The following is a 15,822-nucleotide window of genomic DNA, read 5'->3' as shown; positions in this document are numbered from 1 at the left end:
ATGTAGTAAAATGGCTTACAGCTCTGTGGGCAGGCTGGGGCTTAAAAGGATCTCTTTCTCTTGTGCAATGGTTTTGACATTCTCTGGTGGTTCCCTAGCACTGGGGCCCTCCTCTGGAGCTCCCTGCAGATAATTTTTATTTGACTGACCTATCAATAATTGAGAGACCTATGTTGAAAGATTTGTCAAATATGTATGTGCGTGTGTGCATTTTATATTTTGAGGCCATTTGGTATACCAATTTAGAATTACTATGGCTTTGTAGTCAGTTGAACCTTTTATTATTATATAGTGGTCCTCTTTTGCTCTAATAATGCTTTTTGTTTTATAGTCTCTTTTATTTGAATTACCCTGTTTATGATAAACAGCTATCATAGCCTTCCTTTGGTTAGGATTTGCTTCTTTTAATTCCTCTTACCTTTTTACTTTCAAACTTTCTGTATACTTATAGTTTAAACACATTTCCTATAAACAACACATGGTTGGATGTTGTTATTTCTGCCATTTCATTTTGTGCTATTTGCCTATCTTTTCTATGTTTCTTTCTTCCTTTATTGCCTTCCTCTGAATTGATTTTTTTGTTGGTTTTTTTTTTGGTATTTTTTTGCTGCGTTGGGTCTTCGTTGCTGTGCACGGGCTTTCTCTAGTTGTGGCGAGTGGGGGCTACTCTTCGTTGTGGTACGTGGGCTTCTCATTGCAGTGGCTTCTCTTGTTATGGAGCATGAGCTCTAGGCGTGCGGGCTTCAGTAGTTGCAGCGCGTGGGCTCAGTAGTTGCGACGTGCATGCTCTAGGGCACGCGGGCTTCAGCAGTTGTGGCGCACAGGCTCAACAGTTGTGGCTCGTGGGCTTAGTTGCTCCGCGGCATGTGGGATCTTCCCGGACCAGGGATCGAACCCATGTCCCCTGCATTGGCAGGCGGATTCTTAACCACTGCGCCACCAGGGTAGTCCCTGAATTGATATTTCTTTTCTTTATTCCATCTTCCACTTAACTGGATTGTAAGTTACATACTCTATATGTAATCTTTTAGTAGTTACTTTGGAAATTTTTACCATGCCTAATTGTGGTAGGCTGAATAATGCCCCTATTCAAAGACCCCCAGAACCTGTGAAAATGCCACCTTACATGGAAAAAGCACTTTGAAAATGTGATTATATTAAAGCTCCTGGGATGCGGAAATTATCCTGGGTTATCTGGGTGGGCCCATTGTGATTACATGAGTCCTTAGAAGAGGGAGATGGGAGGGTTAGAGTCAAAAAAGGGTGATGTGATGGCAGAAGCAGAGAAAAGGACTATGAGATGCTAACTGCCCGCTTTGAAGATGGAGGATGGGGTCATGAGCCAAGGATGCACACCGTATCTAGAAGCTAGAAAAGGCAAGGAAACCAATTCTGTTCTAGAGCCTTCCTTAGGAACACAGCCCTGCTGACCCATTTTAGACTTATGACTTCCAGAACTACAAGTGAATAAATTTGTGTTGGTTTAAACCACTAAGATTTGTGACAGCAGCAGTTGGAAAGTAGTGCAGATTTTGGCACCTGAAAGTGGGGTGCTACTGTAAGAAACACATAAAAATATGAAAGTGGCTTTGGAATTGGGCAGTGGGCAGAGGTTAGAAGAACTTTGAGGTGCATGATAGAAAAATCCTAGATTTCCTTGAACAGGCAGTCAGTAGATATACAGATGTTAAAGATTCTGCCAGTGAAAGCTCAAAGGAAATTAAGGAGCATGGTAGAGAAAGCCTATATTGTCTTAGAGAATACCTAAATCATCATAAATAGATCATTGGTAGAAATATGGATGTTAAAGGCACTAATGGTGAGGGCTCAGAAGGAAATGAGGGACATTCTAGAAAGTGGAGGAAAGGGGATCCTTGTTATACAGTGATGGAAAACGTAGCTCAATTGTGTGTCCTGCAGTTGTGTGGAAATCAGAGCATATAAGTGATGAAATTGGATATTTAGCTGAGGAGATTTCTAAGCAAAATGTTAAAGGTTCATCCTGGTTCTTTCTTGCTCTTTATAGTCAAATGCAAGAGGAAAAAGATCGAAAAACTGGTAAGAGAAAAGGAACCAGGACTTGATGATTTAGGAAATTCTCAGCTTATCAAGATTGCAAAAGATGTTAAAATTAGGAGATTCACTGTTAGGAGGGCATGCTTTGGAGAGAAAAACCAAGAATATAACTGGACAGGGCTTCCCTGGTGGCACAGTGGTTAAGAATCCGCCTGCCAATGCCAGGGACACGGGTTCGAGCCCTGGTCCGGGAAGATCCCACATGCCGTGGAGCAACTAAGCCCGTGCGCCACAAATACTGAGCCTGTGCCTTAGAGCCTGCACGCCACAACTACTGAAGCCCGCATGTCACAACTACTGAAGCCTGCGGTGCCTAGAGCCCGTGCTCTGCAACAAGAGAAGCCACAGCAATGAGAAGCCCTTGGCGTACCACAACGAAGAGTAGCCCCTGCTCGCTGCAACTAAAGAAAGCCCGCGCACAGCAACAAAGACCCAGCTCAGACAAAAATAAATAAATAAATAAATAAATTCATTAAAAAAAAAAAAAAGAATATAGCTGGACAATCTTTTGCTAGTGCCTTAACTCTGTAAAATAGGCATCATCATCATCATCACTATTATTATTATTATTAAAAATATTATTTAAATGTACTTATAAGATTACCAGTTTCTTTACTCCCCACTCATTTTACATTTCAGACAATTTTTTCCTGGGGTCATTTTTCCTCCTTTCTGGAGTATATCATTAGAAATTCCTTAAGTGAGTTCTGTTGGTAGGAAACTCAGTTTTTATCTGAAAATTTCTTTACTCTTTCTTCACTGTTAAAATAAAATTTTACAAGGTATACAGTTTCAGGTTGACTATTAGCTTTTTGAACATATTATTCTATTGTCCTATGGCTACCATCATTGCTGTAAGAAGTTGGCTGTCAGTCTAATTGCTGAGTTTTGAAGGCATTCTCTTTTCCTCTCTAGCAGTTTATAAGATCTTTATTATTGGTGTTCTGTAGTTTCACTGGAAAGTTTCTAGAAAGGGAGTTCTTTTTCTTAATCCTTCTAGATATAGGTTTTGATTCCTAGCTATTATCTCTTGGAATATCTCTCCTCCAACTTCTCTCTCCTCTTTTAGCACTCCAATTAGACTCCTTTTAGACTTTCTTAATCTACCCTTTGTACTTTGTGACACCCTTATATACTCTTACATACGCTCAATCCCCTCGCATCTCCATGCAAGTGTCTCTTCCAATTCATTAATGAAGGAGTCTCAACTTCATACAAGCCTATGGTATGATCTCCCACTTCCCTCTAGGATATTAATTTTCAAAGCTCCGGGGTTCTGAATCCACATTACCTGGGTTCAAATTCTGGCTTATTTACTTACACACTCACTATTGTGTGACTATGGACAAGTTACCTAACTACTCTGTGCTTCAGTTTCCTCTCCTATCAAATGAATATTGGTAATAGTTCCTCTTATAGGAATGTTATCAAGAATAAATGAATTGATTTGAGTAAAATGCTTGGAACAGTGCCTAGCCCATAGAAAGTGCTTTAAAACTGCTTACACTTACTCTGAGTATTGGCATGTGCCTCCATGTTATTTTAAGGCTCATTCATTTGCTTAAGCTCATTGAACTTTTTACAAAAATGATCTTGAGGATTTCCTGTATTTTCTTTCAAGCTGAGCAAGCATTTAAACATATGTTTGTTATAATTTATCCAGAATCTAGTTGAAAAGAATGTTTGTTAAAATTTATCCAGATTCTAGTTGAATAGCCTAGTAGGAAGGCTGTTTTTTTTTAAACTACCTAGTCCCTTCATTGTGGAGACTGAGCTGACGGAAGCATTCCAAAGCAGGTTCAAGGTTTTGCCAGTGTCCTTCGGTCCCCTGAACATTTTAAGCTTTCCAGGAATAGGAAAGGACAAACACAGAACAATAAAGGGCTGCTTTGCTCCAGGCTCTCTTTGGAAGCTTGACCATAAGCCTCCCTTTATGCTCCAGTGATAGCCCTCCCCAAACTGCTCTGACAACCCTCTACTTCTCCCTACACTTACACTCTGTACAAATACCTATAACAATGTACGTATCATTTAATCTCTCATTCAACCTTATATTCTCAGCACATAGTAGTTCTCAATAAAAGTTTGTCAAATGCATGAATGAACAAATGAAAGAAAAGGCAATGGAGGAAATAACATATACCAAGTATGGGCTCTTTCTATGATTTAAAAGTAAAGATGAAACTTCCTCCACACGTTTCAACATGCTAGATTTTCATGAACAAGCCAATTGCTAAGTATTGTTTAAAGACCTAGAGGTAACTACCATACAAAAAGCAAAAGCATTACAATTGGTTTCTTCTGGGGAATGAAACCAAGAATAAGAACAGATGAGTCAGGGATCTATTATTTTCTTTAAAAGTCTTCTGATATTTGATTTTTAACTATGTATATCTTGATAAAAATTAAAATATTCAAAAACAAAGATTAGTCCATTTTTGACCTGCTGTAACTCAAAAGCAGCCTGCAGTACATTTGACCTCACGGGGTTTAGTACAGTTTTTTTTTTTTTTTTTTTTAATTTGTGCCTGGAGTCCTGATTACCAAAGAGTTGTTGACCCAAAGCCAAGTCGACCGATAAACAGAACTGTGGACTTTAAGAAGGCAGCTCCAATGGATCTATACCGGCTGAGCAGGCATACTGAGTGGTGCCTGAAGGCAGCCGTAAGGACGAAGTAAATCAATTAACTCCATGGTTTTCATGAAGACCTCTTATATCAAAACTTCTTTCTTTACATGCGTCTCCTCTGATCCCGTGGAGATGAAAATTGACATCCACAGTCATATTCTACCAAAAGAATGGCCAGATCTAAAGAAGGTAATGGTGATTAATTTGCTGAATTATTTCTAGAACTTCTCCAGCATTTCTCAATGCCTCTACTATAGAATGATGTCTTCTTTTGGGAATTAGATGTTAAGTTTCTCTGCTTTAGGAGTGATTTTAAGTTATTTGGTAGCTCTGATTTCCTAGTTTTTTAAAATGACTTCATATTTATTTTGAAAGAACATTGATAAAAAGAAGTAAGTGTTCTCTCAAAATCCCTTTTCCCCTCAAATGAAGCACACTTTAAAACTTCTGGACAATATAAGTCAAGCAGTTTTACTTCCATTTAAGTCACATATTCAGCTGCTGGGGCGATAGGTGACAATTACAGTTTCAAGTAAGAGACTATTAAAAAACAGAATGTGATAGGTTCTCATTACTTCTAAAACATATCTCCTTTCTAAAATGTTTAAAATAAGTTTTAGAAGCACTAAATGATAGCTCTGTGGAATTTTTTTTTAGTCTATTTTAAGACACTGTCTGAAACCATTCCTTTTTGATGTTCTTTAAGCTGTAAATCCTTGTTATGAAGTACAGAGTTGGAACATCAAAAAAAAAAAAAAGAACTAGAGGAAATGACATGAAACGTTTGCACTATGAATGTCTCTCAAGACTCTTCACTGTGTTTCTCGAAAGATGGAAATTTCCTTTTGTCATTAAGAACTTTTAAATGAATACTAAAACAGGAAGGTGGGGAAAATGAAAGAAATTTAAAATCGGTTTGAGTTTTGTTCGGGCTAAGTATCAGATTTTACCCAGTCTTCAGTCTTCTCTAGTACTTATACACTACTCATAGTGTTTCATCTTTTTTTTTTTTTTTTTTTTTTTTTTTTACAAGAATTAGTACTGGGAAACTGGAGGTTGGACAACAGATTCTGCAGTCACTTCTCTTTTTTTTTTAACTTTTGGGTTTATTTATTTATTTATTTATGGCTGTGTTGGGTCTTCGTTTCTGTGCGAGGGCTTTCTCTAGTTGCGGCAAGCGGGGGCCACTCTTCATCGCGGTGCGCGGGCCTCTCACTATCGCGGCCTCTCTTGTTGCAGAGCACAGGCTCCAGACACGCAGGCTCAGTAATTGTGGCTCACGGGCCCAGCCGCTCCGCTGCATGTGGGATCCTCCCAGACCAGGGCTTGAACCCGTGTTCCCTGCATTAGCAGGCAGATTCTCAACCACTGCGCCACCAGGGAAGCCCGTGTTTCATCTTTTTTATCCCAAGTGAGGAAAAATGAATGAACCCAAACTCTAATTAAAATGTGGTTCACTGTTTCATTGTGCAGGTAGATGAAACGATTTTCTTCTCATAGTTGTCTCTTGGAAGAATGGTCATCTTAAGTGTTTCTTTGTCCACTGGTATTTTAGGTAAGATGGCCAGTGGACATTGTAGATCAGAAAATACAAGTGATGCTAAACCATCTTTGAAAGGTTTTCCTATTATAGTTCATGGTAAGAACTAACCCTATCAAACTAACCCCTCCAAAAGGAGCCTAAGTGCCTACATGGGAACTTGCTGTTCTGAATGCTGTCATCCTCATCATATTTTATTAAAGTGTAGACACCACTTCACAATGCTAGTGATGAATACCCAAAACATTCTACCTAGTATCCTGTGCCATAACCCTACCTCCCAAGCCTGCCTCCACTTTGATCTGAGAACTGGTCACCAAGAGCTGACAATTTCTAGCCGCCCCACCTAATGCAGGGCCCTGAAGGCACTGTTAAAACTGCTCCAAAAAAAAAAAAAAAAAAACTGCTCCAGAAGCTCTGGGATGCAGAGCATGGGGAGGCTATAGCCACAGCTGTGTGCCCTGGAGATTCCCCATGCGCAAATTTTGCTGGCTTTTTATGTTATGTCTTCTTATCGTCTAGTTATGCCTACTTATCTTCTAGTTATGCCTTCCTATCTTCTAGTTATGCCTCCTATCTTCTAGTTATGCCCTCCTATCTTCTAATTATTCCTGAAAAGAGGGGAGGGGCATTTTGTACCCATAAACCAGGCTTTTATCAAGCAGTCTCACACCCTGCAAGCAGATAACTGATATACTTTTTAAAAAAAATTTTATTGAAGTATAGTTGATTTACAATGTTGTGCTAATTTCTTCTGTACAGCAAAGTGACTCAGTTATATGTATATAACTGAGTATATATATATAATATATATATATTCTTTTTCATATTCTTTTCCATTATGGTTTGTCACAGGATATTGAATATAGTTCCCTGTGCTATACAGTAGGACCTTGTTGTTTATCCACCCTATATATAATAGTTCGCCTCTGCTAATCCCATACTCCCAATCCTTCCCTTCCCTACCTCCCCTCCCCCTTGGCAACCACAAGCCTGTTCTCTATGTCTGTGAATCTGTTTTTGTTTCGATAACTGATATACTTGATGCTGCTGCTGCTGCTGATGGTAGTAATAATAATCATAATACTCTTACACTTCCAGAGAGCAATATATACATGTAATTTGATTCACATAAAATCTTGTGAGTTTCAGATAGGATTTCTATCATTAGCCCTGCTGGACAAATGAGGCCCCTGAGACTCATAAATGAGCCTAGAATCCCAGAGCTTTGTGGAGCTATGGTGGCCCCTCCATAGCTCTACACCCACACCTACCTTCCGAGAGCTGCCCAGGAGCACATCATGGGAGGGATGTCCCTGCTTCCCTCTGCTAGACACCAGCCCGTTCCCCAACTCTCCACACTCACATAAACCCAATGAGGCCTTCCTCACAGCAGGTCAAGCAATGTGGTCTGCTATGCGCTGGAAGTTTCCGTTGGACTTCAGGCAAGTCAGTGATGAAACAATTCGCAGAAAATAGTTTGTGTTTTCAAACTGGGAAGAGGGAGATAAATAAAAATACATCTAAATGGTGCTGGGTTCCTTCTCTCTCTCTCTATTTCCTTATTTCCAGTCTATATGATCAGAGTATTAAAGTGACATTAGTGGATAGCAGATAGTCCTTGGTGTTCATAGAGTTCAATACTTCTAGCAGAATTTCCTTTGTCTTCAGATCGTTTCTTAGTAGGTAAAATATTATTTCAAAACATCAATCTCCGATCTTTTCTCACCATTTTTTCAAACTTCCCAATAAAAAAAAATGAAAAGAATAAGCCAGTCCTAGTTTTATTTTGGAAGATGAAGCCCCTTCGGAAGAACTGATATCTCTTTTCAAACCTGCCTTTTCTTGTTAAATATTAATAGACACACTTCAAAAACCTTGACCTCCTTATTCAGTGAAGAAATAGAAAAGCAGAATCAACACGCCTGGGTTGGTGATTAACTAATGATTACAGAGGACTTGGATTTGAGAAATTTTTTCATTTTCACTTGCTAATAATGATTGTAGTCAGAGTTAGAGTTAAGATCCTTAGGGGGGAAAATCTACCTGAGGTAGAAAGAGAGTAGATTCAGGGTGCACTTGATTACATTGTTCCTGATGAATCAGGACCCACACTCTGGCCCAAGAAACCAGGGTGAAAGTTGTTTCAGATTGATCCACAATGAGATTATTCATAACAACAAGGATGCTAATAAGGTTTCAGCTTTTTCCTTCAGCAAGACTTCACTGCCCACCTACTATGTGTCCGATAGTAGGGCTTGCAAAGATTCTTCTAATTTTAAATGGGGTCCCAAAATTCCAGCCTTTAGTAAAAAATTATTTATTTACATCTTCTTTGATTAGTGATGATTTAATTGCACTTGATCGCTGTAAGGTTTTAGGAGACAAAATCCCAGACATAACTTGACTTTTAAACAACTCCTCTGAGGAAACAGATATCTGGTTTCATCACCCAGGAGGTTCATTATTCACCTCATGAGTGTGAGGTCCCCAAGACATTAAAAATGTCATTCAGCTCATCAACATCTGATTCACATATACCCATTTCAGAAACACAACTCGTGTAGATAGAACTGAATTCCCTTGAATTTTTAATATGTTGTTTTATTTGTCATGCCCATAAATGCCTATGGGACACCAGTCACTGTCAAACATTTTCAGATGGTAAACGCCTCCTGGTATACGCTCTGGCAAAAACTACTCCGAGGGTCAAAAATTTCAGACCCCAGGCTTGGTTCAACCTAGGATGAGAGCCTGGGGATTGTGTGGAGGCCAGATTTGGAGCAGAATAAAGTTGGCCCAAATAGGTTAGGTCTTTGTAAAGGCTCAGGGCAAGTACAAGGTGTTCCAAAGCGTTCCAAGTGCTTTCCAAGACAGGGAAGGGAGGAACACAGAGTGACAAAGGGCTCCTTCCTTCACAGTGCTCCTTAGTGTCTGCTCCCAGCGTACACCTTATTTCACGACCTCAGGATGGAAGAGGCTGTCACCGCCATGCCACCCCCACTGCCATTACTGCCTGCCACCACTACCATCACCATCATTGGTACCACCACTGCCACCAAACTCACTACCACAACTATCACCACTACCACGTCATAGCCTCCACCACTACCATTACTAGCGCCACCATCCCTACCACCGTCATCACCATCATCATCACCACTACTGCCACCACCGCCTCTGCTTCCACCACTGTCACCACCATTATCATGGTTAGCATTGATGAAGCCCTTTCTATAAGCCAGGTCTGGTGTCCATAGCTTTGTCCGAATTGTTTCAGTCATTCCCATAAAACCTTATGTCACCACAACTGCGGTGAGCCTCATTTCACACATAAGAAAACAACGGCTTCAAGATGTTAAGTTACTCCAAGAAAGTACCTTGTAAGCGGACTGTTGTGTGTGACCAGATCCCTCCGTTCTGCCCCTCCCTGCCTCTCTGCCCTTCCCCAGGGCAATACTTCTCTCACCAGCTAACTTATGGGTTAACATTCCATAGGGAATTAAGAAAAAGAAAGAAAGAAAGTGAGGAAGGAAGGAACAGAGAAAGGAAGGAAGGAAAGAAAGAAGGCGGGAAGGAAAGAAGGAAATAAAACCCTTCTTTTTACAGTAAAGTAAGATTTCAATGGTAAATTTCCGGTTCGAGAGAGCATTTCGGTTTACTCTAAAGTGTAACTGATTGAGGCCATTCCACCCCTTCCCCCGACATGCACTCTGGGCAGCTTTATCCAGGAGAAGAGAGAGGAAAAGCACAAGGGTACTGAATGCATGAAGGGGTGGGAGGGCACCAACAAAGGAGAAATTGGGTGCCAGGAGGAGAAACTGGGGTCCCTGATGGACAGGTTCCCTTGAGTGACCAGCCTACTAAGCCAGGTCCTCCAGTGTCACCTGGGAGGAGGCAGGTGGACTTCCAGAGCTAATGTGACAATTTGGAGCTGGAATTCAAGAACAGACCTTCTGCCCAGGTAGAACAAGGCTGGTAAAGAACTGACCAAATCTTAAGTCTACTGGGGCAGAATGCAGGGATGGACATAGAGACACACAAACACCCCTGTGCTGCAGGCCCAGACCTCCCCTCTGAGTCTGCAGGTGAGAGGGAAGCCAGGAAGAGGGATCTGCCGAGACCTGGCCCCCTCAAGACAACGTCCCTGTACCGTGACATGACAGCCAAACCACGGTCACATGGTCTCATCCAACCACAACAAGCGAGGAGTTGTGCAATATTTAGCTTCACTAACTCTACCCATTGTTGCTGACAAGAGCTGCCCATGAGCCCTTTACATCGTGGTCTCTGGCCTCCACGCCCTCCCCCCAACTTCACACTTTGAGAGCCATTGCTCTGGAGCATGGAAATGCTGAACACTGGAAGCACCTCTCCAATCTGACCCCAGATTACCTTTCCAGCCTCCCTCCCATGACACCGCCTGGCCCACATTGTGCGTCAGTACCCTCGCCCCCTCCTCCTGGGGAACCTGTATGTCACTCTATCACAGCGTGCCTCACACGCAGTAAGGCTCTTCAATTACCCACCCACCCCAGCCTCGCCCTCTCAAGACTGTGCTCCACACAGGCTGCAACTGTCCTTCACTTCTATTTTCTCTGCCCTAGAAAGGCTGGTCATGGTGGGACTCCATGAGGGTTCGACAAATGAATGAATGAATGAACAGAATGAGATTTTAAAGCCTATAGTTACATGAGTCATATATGCCTATGTTCACAGGCAGAGTCTTTCAAATATTTTTATTCATGACCCCCAAGAAGAAATATATTTCATACTGTGACTCAGTACAAACATTTATATCTATAATGGAAACAAGAGTTTCATGAAATTAATACTACACAGAAGGCATTCTAATATATTTGTTCTATGCTATGCTATGCTATGCTATGCTATCCTATCCTATCCTATTTCATTCCATTCCATTCCATTGCTTTACTATCTTAGCTTGGGTTTTCCAAGAAGCAGACCCTGAGATACAGATTCAAATGCAAACAGTTTACTCTGGAGGTGATGCCAGGAAACACCAGTAGAGCGGGGAAATGAGACAGGGAAAGCAAGGCAGCCAGTGAAAGTGCAGAATGTGTGCCTCACCTCAGAGTCATCCTGCCCGAGGAGGTGAGGAAACCAGTGTGGGCAGTTTATATACAAACGCCCTCAGTCGTTGATTGAGGGATTTGGGGGGTGGAAATTAGCACCACTAATTTCCTGGTACTTCTGATCTTCTAGAAGGGTCTAATCAAAGTTGACGCCAATGGCAAAAGGGAAAATCTTGTCAAAGAAATGCGAGTGCTTTTAGTTGAAGGAGGGCTGCTGTGCACAGAAGCACTTCAGGGAAGGAATACGGGCAGGACACCAGCCTTATCTGTTACACGTACTCTTTCATGTTTTTAGAACATCTGGGTCATTAACCACTAAACTGATTTCATGATCTACTCACGGATTGCATACCACAGTTTGAAGAACAGGGTTAATGTTCTAAGATGGTATTTCCTGAAGAGTGGTCCCTACGGTCTGTACTCCTAGTGGCCTGGAAAGGATTTTAGGTGGTACACAAATATTTTTTAATGTGCATCCTTATTTAAAAATTACAACCTGCATTAGGAGAAAAGGTAAAACTAGCACTTCTATGACAGAGAATTTTCTTCCCGAATAAATACATTTCAGGAAAAACATTGATTTGAATATCAATATTGAATAAGTGATCATGAGCGTGGGGAAAAATGGGAAAGTGTTGCTTGAAAGGATAGAGCTTGGAATGCTCTGTCCCAGGGATGCGCCTTTATTGCAGTCCTCTCTGCTTTGGCCTTTCAGTCTAACTGTGCTTCCTCTCCCCCACAGAGATTCGGTTACGGAGGCTGGGTGCAGCTCCAACACCACGGCAAGGTGAGTTTCTCCCTAAGCACGAGTGTGCCTCAGACCCACAGACCTCCTGAGTCTGAAACCTTCCAGCAGGCGGGCCTCTAGGAACCCCCAACTCTTCTGCCCTCCAACTGACTTTATAGTAGGCAAGGGGACAGCACTGAGGTTTCTCAAAATTATTTGCAAAAATGGGGATAACGTCAAAGAACAGCATTTAGGAAGATAAAATTGGAATTGGACAAGCCATTAAGAAATGTCTCTCTCTCCCTCTCTTTTTTTTTTTTTGCCCTAGAACCAATTTTAGCATTGCTCTGTGTCAAGGAAGCGACCTGGCCCTCTCCACAGTTATGACATTATATTACGACTGACCAAATAAATGAAACTGTTTAGGTTTGCACACAGGCTGAGAAATTAAACACTGGAGGCAAAAGGGAGAAGAAGCCACTGTTAGAAAGGGTTTAGTTTGGTCAGAGGAAAGAGCGAGAGGAAGAAGGCTTGGGGCAAAGCATTCAGCCAATAACGAAGCCTGAGAGAGAGCTGCAAATCTAGAGCTGCACAGAGGTCAGGTCCAACTTCATTTGCAGAGGCATCACATGTCCTCGTGGAGTGCATGGGGAACCCCCCCGAGCTCCCAGTGGAGCACAGACACGACTAAGGCAGGCCCTGGAAGACTGGTGGTGTGGGAAGACCACATGCAGGGGTAACTCAATGCACTGTGATGAGGTGAGGACAGCTTTTGCACCAGGTACTGGAGGATGTAGACTTGGGCACCAAGGACTGGAGAAGGCCTCCTGGAAGAAGTGATGCTCATCCTGGGTCTGGAAGCAGAGGTGAAGGCTTGCCCAAGGAATAAAGGAAACTAGAAAGCAAAGACAGGGAGCAAAGGCCTGGAGATATCAAACATACGTAAGCCTAGAACTCAAGCATTTGGCTTGGGTTGGTACCAGCATTTCTCAAAGTGTGGTCTGTGGACCAGCAAGTTCAATTTCACCTGGGAACCTAGGAGAAAGGCAAATTCTTGGGCCTCACCTCAGACCTACCAAATCAGGAATGCTGAGGATAGGGCCAGCAATCTGAGTTTTGACAAGCCTCCAGGTGGTTCTGATGCTTACTCAAGTTTGAAAACCACTGGCTCTATTCACTCACTCACTCACTGATTTTTATTGACACCTATTTGATGCCAGGCCCACCAGTCTAGACACGCAGAATATGCTGGTGAAAAAGACAGACATACTCCCTGCCCCCATGGTGCTCAAGTTCTAGGGGGAGACAAACAAACGTGATCACTTCAGAGAATGAAATAAAAAACAGTGCTGAAACAGGGAATGACTGGGAAGATGCATCTGGGCTGGCTGGTCGGGGAGCTAGCAAAGACTTGGAGGATGAGAAGGAAAAGCCCGGAAGAGCATCCCTGGCTGAGGGAATAGCAGTTGCAAAGCTCTCCATATGAGGAAGAGCTGTGTTCAAGGAAAAGGAAGGAGGGCAGTTTGGCTGAGATGTGGTGAATCGGGGAGATGGAAGGAAACCAGGTAGGCAGGGGCCAGATCATGGAGGAACTTGTAGCACGTGCTAAGGAGGCCGGGTTTTATTCTCAATGTAATGCAAATTCTTCGGAGGGTCTTAGCGGCTGAAAAAGGTCACCTTGTCTGATCTGTGGAGGATGGATAGAGGCAGTTAAGAGTTTGGGGCACAAAGTGGTGGGAAGAAGCTGGAGGGGAAGGCAGAAGCCTCATCAGACGGGGCCTTGGAGGATGGGCTTAGGCCTTTGTACTTGATCCTGAAGGCAGTGGGAAATCATTAAAGAGTTTTTTAAACATCAGAATCTCTGGAGCAGCCCATTTTCACCTTCATCAAAGGCCACCCACTAAGTGCCAATTTAGACACTGGGCTACACTTCTCCCATGAAAAGTGTCAGTTCCTAGCCTGGTAGCTGATGATCTAAGCTGGCCTCAAGTCTCCCCAGATGAGAAGACAAGCTGAGTGGAGACGACGACAAGGCCACTAGGAAGCCCCAAGTGCAGGGATGGGCAGCCTGTAATTTTTTTTTTTTTTTTACTCCCTGTCCCAGGCTGCAGTTTGTAACCTTGACACTGGATTTGAATGGCCTTCATTTCATCTTGTTTCTGTGTCAAAGAGACTGCAAAAACTTAACAGTAAATCTCAAAAAAAAAAAAAACCCAGAACAAACAAAAAGAAATCCAAGAATGAAAATATTTCCAGTCAAATCTATTACCTGATATTTCCAGCAAAACTGGATATAACAGTAGTCTTATAAAACAAAACAGTGACACTTTCCTTTCCTCTGTTTCAAAAACAAAACAAAGCAAACCAAAACAGAACCAAATCGGTATTTACCTAATTACAGTGGTCAGGGATCACAGTCACTGGAAAACACCACGCAAATATATACAAATATGCAAATTCAGCTAAGAGCCATGAGAGAATCCAGCACTTTGGGGTTGAAATTTCTTTTCATTCTCCTGTATCCCTTTGGTGAACAAATCTTTTCTGTCCCCCATGTATGATTTACCTCAGAGATTCCTGTTTTCTGAAAGGTCTTTCCAATACATTTCTCTGGTCTGCCCTATTTGTTTCTCTTCTTAACCTTTGGTTTTTCAATGCTTTTGGAATGAACCGAGGGGTATTTGTTTGCCATGGTAAAGCCTTGTTCAGAACTGAAAAACAACATTTGTCCTTGGGTTGAATACTTATAATTTGGTTGAAGATTCATGAAAATATGTACGGCCTCCTCTCAGGAGCCGCATGGGGTGGCGGCACAATTGAGTGCTGATGGCAGGAACACCCAACAGCGTTCAGAGGAGGCCAGACACAGGACCTAGTTCAAAGCCATGGGTCAGCAGCATCTAGAAACACCGACTGAGTGCTCTTCAGGCCCTTGAAATACAAAGACACACACACGCATTTCCATCACACTTAGCATTTTCAGACACGCTATTCTGTGTGATCTTCAATCATCAGGTTCCTGCTCTAAAAAATGATTTCCCTCTCACTGCGGAGCCAGGAAGACACTCAAATGAATAAAGAACATACAGAGAGTGACAATTTTGTGCTGAGCAAAAGAGACAATAAATAGTAAGGGAATTCAAGGGGGTGGGAAGGCCAAGGCAGAGGGCAATTCTCATGAAGATAAAGAATCATAGGGCTGTAGGGCTAGGGAGCATCTAGCCCAGTGTTTGAAAATATGGGCTGCAACCCAACAGTGAGTCATAATATCAATTCAGTGGGTTAGGACAGCTTTAAAAATAAAATAGGGCTTCCCTGGTGGCGCAGTGGTTGAGAGTCTGCCTGCCAATGCAGGGGACGCGGGTTCGAGCCCTGGTCTGGGAAGATCCCACATGCCGTGGAGCAATTCGGCCCGTGAGCCACAATTACTGAGCCTGCGCGTCTGGAGCCTGTGCTTGGCAACGAGAAGCCGCGATAGTGAGAGGCCCGCGCACCACGATGAAGAGTGGCCCCCGCTTGCCACAACTAGAGAAAGCCCTTGCACAGAAACGAAGACCCAACACAGCCATACATACATACATACATACATAAAAAAAGAATGTAAGCAGACAAGAATAGCATTAAAAAAAATAATAATAAAATAAAAATAAAAATAAAATAGACTACAAAAGAAAAGAGCAGAATGTATTGTTCATGGTAAGAGTAAGTGTTGTTTCATCAAACTTTTGTCTCAGTTTGTATCTGTATAAATCTT

At 42.3% G+C, this 15,822-nt stretch overlaps 1 protein-coding gene and 1 long non-coding RNA gene across 5 annotated transcripts in view; one reads left to right on the top strand and one right to left on the bottom strand.

The window, feature by feature from the left end:
* The window catches only part of LOC132368868 (uncharacterized), a 124,665-nt gene that overhangs the window by 35,999 nt on the left and 72,844 nt on the right, over window positions 1-15,822 (bottom strand). The window lies entirely within an intron of this gene.
* The window catches only part of ACMSD (aminocarboxymuconate semialdehyde decarboxylase), a 98,250-nt gene that overhangs the window by 10,655 nt on the left and 71,773 nt on the right, over window positions 1-15,822 (top strand). For 3 of the 4 annotated variants that reach the window (XM_059927618.1, XM_059927617.1, XM_059927616.1), the window contains exons 1-2: window positions 4,666-4,894; window positions 12,084-12,128. In XM_059927618.1, the coding sequence (XP_059783601.1) occupies window positions 4,769-4,894; window positions 12,084-12,128 (171 nt within the window). In that variant the 5' untranslated portion in view covers window positions 4,666-4,768. Of the gene's footprint in view, window positions 1-4,665; window positions 4,895-12,083; window positions 12,129-15,822 lie in introns of those variants that run through there. The other variant, XM_059927619.1, reaches the window with a different exon arrangement.

This window comes from Balaenoptera ricei, chromosome 7, assembly GCF_028023285.1.
Source record: "Balaenoptera ricei isolate mBalRic1 chromosome 7, mBalRic1.hap2, whole genome shotgun sequence".
NCBI classification, from domain to species: Eukaryota; Metazoa; Chordata; class Mammalia; order Artiodactyla; family Balaenopteridae; genus Balaenoptera; species Balaenoptera ricei.
The sequence above is the reverse complement of the archived record's forward strand: the minus strand, read 5'-3'. Positions and strand labels throughout refer to the sequence as shown.